Source organism: Chaetodon auriga, chromosome 1 (genome assembly GCF_051107435.1).
Source record: "Chaetodon auriga isolate fChaAug3 chromosome 1, fChaAug3.hap1, whole genome shotgun sequence".
NCBI classification, from domain to species: domain Eukaryota; kingdom Metazoa; phylum Chordata; class Actinopteri; order Chaetodontiformes; family Chaetodontidae; genus Chaetodon; species Chaetodon auriga.
The window spans coordinates 3,561,802-3,568,491 of record NC_135074.1 but is presented as its reverse complement, the minus strand read 5'-3'; the positions used below and the strand labels follow the sequence as shown (position 1 = coordinate 3,568,491).

At 41.1% G+C, this 6,690-nt stretch overlaps 1 protein-coding gene across 1 annotated transcript; it reads right to left on the bottom strand.

Moving 5' to 3' along the window:
- Nucleotides 1-3,090: 3,090 nt before the first annotated feature.
- On the bottom strand, nucleotides 3,091-3,420 carry ctxnd1 (cortexin domain containing 1). The gene has a single exon (XM_076737038.1). The coding sequence runs from the start codon at nucleotides 3,402-3,404 to the stop codon at nucleotides 3,222-3,224; it is 183 nt and encodes a 60-aa protein (XP_076593153.1). The 5' UTR covers nucleotides 3,405-3,420; the 3' UTR covers nucleotides 3,091-3,221.
- Between the last annotated feature and the right edge of the window lie 3,270 nt (nucleotides 3,421-6,690).

Below are 6,690 nucleotides of genomic sequence, written 5' to 3'. Positions count from 1 at the left end.
TCTGTTATCTAACTGACCGAGAAAAATTATTCAAAAAGAGCAAATAAAGTCAGCTGTTTTAAACACAGTGATGGTGATCTCAGAGCACAGAGACAGAGTGAGCAGAGGCTTGACCAGCTGAGACTCAGCAGACCAGGCTGTCTGTTCCACTCCTTGCCAGATGTTGGCTGTGATGCAGTTTTATTGTTGGCAAAAGGCGAAAGAGAGCGAAGAGAAAGAAATTTAATAGCAAGAAAACCCTCTCTGTCTCTTTCCTTCTCTTTCTCCTTCTCTGTCTCTGTCTTTGACACTTATTTCTAAAAAGAAAATGCAGTAGTAGGAATACTCTACTTTTACTGCATATGTGTCAAGACAGAATGATGAACAACTGAAACACATCAAGCCAATAAAAAGGTATTTCTGTGTATTCACAGTGAATTTCAGGAATTAGAAACTGAAGCTGCTCCAGCAAAATAGAACAGGAGCATAAAAACAGTGGAGAGCTGCGTAGGTAGCCGGAACGTGATGCAGCCATGTTCAGTGGAACTGGGTTACTTTTCACTCCTCTCCACTCTGCAGTACTGCTGATCTATGTAGGGTGCTTCACCTCATTGTTATACAGCATATTACTTCATAACCTCCATCCAACTTTAAAGTCAAGCGTATCAGTAAACTGCTATCTTCCACACTGACCCCCACCCCCTTCACTGTTTTTTCCTGGATATCTGAGATCACTGGAAAGGAATAAGCACAGCTATTTAACCCTGCTGCCTTAAGTGAAGCATAATGTGCCATTTTCCCATCCAAAATATGTTCACTTGTCCAAGGAATTTAAGGTAAAGGGACTTGGGGGCTGATATGGAACTCAGCATTGTGCTAAATGGCTCTGTGATTTATTGTAAGCATAGGCACTTCATAACATGCAACTGACAGTCACTTCATAGATGATAAATGCTGTCTATGCAGATACATAAGTCAGACACAGATTCAGCTGACAGCAATAAGAACACATCAGTTTGTTCTAAACTAATGGCTGAGACAGGCAGATCAAACAAAGCTGTTTTATGAAGAGAAGCAATGGTGTCTGGGTGTTCATACTGCCGTGAGCTGTGACATATGGTGTGTGTGTGTGTGTGTGTGTGTGTGTGTGTGTGTGTGTGTGTGTGTGTGTGTGTGTGTGTGTGTGTGCACGCGCGCACAGTTTTTTTCAACAACAGGAGAGGACATGCCATGGCAGTAGCACATAATCAAGCATGACTGCTACTGTAAAGGCTAAACGGCTACAGATTGTCTGAGCGTTAATGTTCAATAGGTATACTCAGACACTGAATCTCAAGCAATACAAGTCAATCAAGTCCTATAAGAAAGTCATAATTGTTTATAAAACATACAAAATCTGCCTGCGTGGCTTACTCTGAAATCAACTGACAAAGGCCTCCTACAATTTACTGATATCTTGCATGATTTAAAGGGACACTCCAGTGATTTGGTATCACATCTCCATAAACAGCAGCAGAGGCTGATATCCGGACTTGAAAGCCTTGTGTGGGTCAAGGATCCTCATAATGCAACTTCATAGCTTCTTTTGCTTGACCCATCCTCTCTGGTAAACCTTTCAATTTCTGTTCCAGAGGTAAGAAAGGCTCATTCAAGCGCTTGGATGAGACATCGGGCTGTTGGCTTTCTATTGATCTATGACTATTGTGAAGGGCAATGATTCAAATCAATGGAGTGTCCCAATAAAATTGCCATGTCTTAATGGAAACATCAAGTTCTGGTTTTTGCTCAATTTAAATGCAAAGTGATGACAACAATGAATGTTTGAGTGATTGTGATTGTTACATCTGTTTCTTGTAAATTGTAGAACACCCTTGCAACTCCATGCTAACACTTAAACATACACTTTGTGTAGAAAAAAATATAGTATCAATTGTACACTAATTCTAAGCTCATCAACAGCAGCACAGTGCTGCTACTGTGTGCAGTATCCTGTCAGCACATAAAGGCTACCTTCATCAAACAGGCCAGTCTCTTCAAAGCTTGTGTGAATTCCATGATAGGATGATTCTGGTTGCACACAACATGGGTCTTGTTTTCATAGTTTAGATTGTGGATTTTGATGTGTCTTTACACTTGCTGACAGGCAGTTTGAAGGATAATTCTATCACTCTATATTGTAATTCACCATGCTCCAGATCTCAGCTCAACCTCGTGACTAACCAAAACTATAATGAACCAGGTTGTAATAAACCAGAATTATGCTTTAAGTTTGAGTAACATTCTGACGATGAGTGAGTTTTGGGGTTTTCTTTGTTTTTTGTTTTTTTCTAATTTTGTCACGATAGGTTGTCTCCACTTTTGGTCCATTTTCCAATTGTGTGCAAGCCGTAAAAGCAAAACCCCAGAACTTTACAAGTTTAGTAACTTTTCTTCTTCATGTTCATCTTCAGTTAATTTGTCATTCCAGTTTGTACAGTAAAGGGAAAGTGCGATCAGTCAGGGATGGCGTCCACTTGTCATTACTAATTTTGTTTGTCCAACAGGAATGTAAGGCAGCCCTGGGGCTCCTGAAGACATCTCTAGATAGATTTAAAAAAGCCAAGTTTATGTGCTTTACTCTGTGGTTGTAATAGTGTCACTCCATCAATGGCTTTGTTGGCAGACAGAATCCCAGCAGCTTCTCACTTTCTTTGTCCCTCTAGTCACTTCATGTTTGGATTAAGCAATCTTTATATTTTGTCCTCCCAATATTCATCTTACCAGATGCGTGGGTGTCATGTTCATTTCTGGTTTCTATGTATTTCTCTACTATTAACAAAAAGGCGCTGCAGAGTTGCTGGGGTTGGTTCTACCTTTATGACAGTGGTACTATAAAGATCCCTTTCAGAATACAGATACTTTAAAACAGTTTCAGAAAGTAGAACTGGTTCTTCAGGCTTGTACCACAGCAGAACCATTCTAGAAAGTGTATTTAAGCGAGAAAACAGCAAAAGGCATGCACTCTTACGTGCTCCTTCATCATTTTAAAATAAATGCTTCAAGGTGGTGCTATTAAAATAAATGTGAAATATTTACTTTGTTTATTTTTTCATTCCTCAATTTGGGGAATGAAATGGAGTGTGGAGGCATTACAGAAACACTGCCTGACTGCAGAACACTTGAAGCATCCTCCTTCTCTGTGCAGCGATTTGTCCTGTATGGTTGCAACACATGCATGTTCTGCATATGCATTTTTGAGTGTGTCAGTCATCCAGGTGCTGTTCCTCCCATGTGGAGGTTGGGATCGCACTGTAGGGGTCCATGATGACCTTTGCGCAGCGGATGATCATGGCCACCAGCAGCAGGCAGAGGAAGGCGATGCAAGCCAGAGTCAGGCCCTGGTCCACATCCACGAAGGCTGGCTCCGTAGTGCCCTCCACCTCCATGACTGTTGCTGTCTGCTGCTGCTGTCCTCAGACACCCCCACACACCCTGCTACCATCCTGAAGACCCGCCTGGAGATACAGAGAGAGGAAGATGGATGTGTTAGTCATGTAGAGGACAGAGGGAGGTGAGAGGACTGGGACTAAAGCCATGGCAGAAGCTATCAGAAAATGTCCAACGTGGCGGAGGCCACATTCACGTTACAGATACATGTTTTTCTGTGAATCTGACCATTTCTTCCAAATGGGGCTGCTGGTTTCCAGTCAGAATATGTGAGAGGAGCTGAGCTGCAGCCTTCTATAATCACTCTGCTTCCTCCACTCTGGGTTCTCTATTTGCTTTGCTCCACACCCTGAGAAAAAAAACACGTTCCAGTTCTTTCCATAGACACTTTTATGAATGCAACATTATAGTCTTTTTGCATGGAGTGTAAGGGATATAATGCCAATCAAATTTAGTGGCAATATGAATCCAATTGCACATGAATACAAAGTAGGGTGCAATGTTACGTGTATACGTGTATTGTCATGAACCATTCAGCGCAGGACTGTGAATTGTTTCACCTGATGAACCGTATAATTACAGTCTAATTACACTCTACGTCTCAGTGCATGTGATACATAAATTCAAAATTGAAAGGAAAACTTTGACAATTGTGTCAGTTGTTGACTAATTGCTAAACCATAATCCCAAGAATGACAAACCAGAGCTTGAAAAGCTTCATTTAAACATTAGAATTTAAGTTATAATAACTCTGGAAAATAGAAACTTTGGATAGAAGCCGTGTCAAAATTGATCAATCCAATTCATCTACTGTTACGTCCCTGGAAACAGCTACAGCAAATATGGAGATTCAAGTGACTGTTGGTTGGCTTAACTCATTGAGATGTAACTTTCTTTCCTCACCTTTCAGGTAGCCTCTGGCTGCAGATTCAGACAAATGCAAGAACACACAGCACAAGAGTGTTTGTCAGTAAACTAAGTCAATACCAAATTCACATCTAAAACACCAAACATGATGTGAAACTGCATTCAACCCTCTGGCTGGTGGAACATCAGCTGAGTGTCTCTGTGGACATGAAGAGAACAGTAGATGCTTTCTGTGAGACACTGATCTGAAACACAAAGGACCATCAATATTCAGAGTGCATGTAAGTGTGAAAAAGCTGAGCGATGTCTTGTTGTTTCATGGTGATTTCTCTTGACCAGAGAGCTCCATAAATCCATCCTCTGCTGCACAGAGATAAGCTAAATTATCCTGAGAGGAGAACTAAAGGGAGTTGTGAGGGAAACAGGGCAGAGGTGGTTTCACCTTCACTGTTGTTTACTCTGTTTGTCCTCCTGCTTTGTCCTGGCTTACAAAAAATGAATAAAATTTAAAAAAACGTTGCAATGGCTGTAGCATGGCAAGACTTAACCTGAGGGGCTCTCTGGAAAGAATAGCTGAGAATGTCGGAAATAAGGGATATTCTGTCATTTGGAAATGCAAAGGGTGACTAAAATGTACACACGCTGCAGTACAACCTAGTTTGTTTAAAGCATATGAACGTCTTTAGCAAGGTCTGTTTGAGAGTCTGGGTGTAATTTAGTGTTATAGTAGAAGCAGTGATGGCACATGACATGCTGGGCACATGACAGTTTCCTCAACTGCATCCATGTTTCCCACACTTGTGTCTTTTCCCTGGATCTTTGTTCCTTCCTAAGGGGAGGAGAGAGGTATGGAGGAAATGAGACATCCTCTTTTCCTGAACCGCCGTCTGAAACAACGTTGGTTTCTGATGATGCTGCCACAGCTGGATCAGCTGTCAGTTGAACTGTTCTGCAGCAACTTTTGATCTTTTGGAGCTTGTATTTGCCCATACATCCACCGGCCACTTGCTAATAAAGGTGCACAGTTATCACTGTCTGTAATTATTTTTAATCTGTATGTGTGAATATTAAAATGTTGGAGAAATGTCTACATGCGTATTAAAAACTTTCAGTCTGTATTTATACTGTGCTCACATTAGTCAACTTGGTGGTGCTGCCACACTCTCAGAGTAACATCAGATGCTTGTCGTCTGTCAGATGCTGTTGAGGGACCACATGCCCTGTGAGTAAGACACAAACATCCAGGAAACAGAATAATCATGTTCTTCCCCAGCCTAACGCATTTTCAGCCAAAGCTATAAGTCACTGGAAGTCTCCCATGTGTCACTGCCCAGTGAAGTAAGCAGAATCACTGCATTATGAAGCCCATTCATCAGTTTAATTAGAAGTCCATAGAAGAGTCATTACCGTTGATCATCACATGACACAAGAGTGGCTTCATTACTCTTCTGATTTTTCTTTTTCTGTTCTATACATTACTGCCTCTGTCTTATGTAGACCGTGCTTGAAAGTCTCCTCAATAGTAATGCAGCATTGATATCAGACTGCCACAGAGAGACTAAAAGAAATCTGTCTGATTGCAGTTGCTGGTTGGACTGTCCTATTTGACAGTGAGCAGCCTGATGATGAGGACAGTCAGAGTAAGATTTTGGAGTGTTTACTGGTGATGATGATGATGATGATGATGATGGCAGTTTGTCCTGAGGTGTATCCTGACACTGGTCCCAGACAACAAGCTTATTTCTATCAGATGGCAAAATACTTCTGATCCGCATGAGCAAATACAGTTGTTACAGAGAAAAATAAGCACAATTGAGCAGGATATGAGACATAGAATGTAGTAAGAAGTAAGAGACATAGTTTATGTAATAATTATACAAATCATACAGGCTGGGACTACTGATTTTTCTGATGATTTCTAACATAAAAAGCCATGGATCTGTCTGGAGCAGGTTAACCACACAGTATAGGGTTTAAAAAGGAGACTGCTTTGTGAGCACAAGTTAATTCCATAATTACAGACACTCTGTGGTGAGACAATATAGCTTGGTTTTGGACTCAGCTGTAGAAAAACAAACAGATCATTCAGGATGTGAGCAGCTACAGATCAATTAATGCCCCCTGCAAACAAGTGCTGTTTTGTTTGTCCACTACTCAGCTGTCTTAATTTGTATACTGAGATGGACTTGTCAAAGCTGTGGTTGTGCATGCTGTCATTTAAACCTGGGATCAAAATAAAGACTGTTTCACACAGGCTGATAGACTTGGTGGTATTTTTTAATGAACATACTAAGGGGGGAACTCGGTAACAGAAGGCCAGCACTGGGTTCCACCAACTATCCAAAATTTGATAGTTTCACACTAGTAATAGACTTAACCAGGGTATACCATTAAACTTATGGGATGTCTTAACTTATT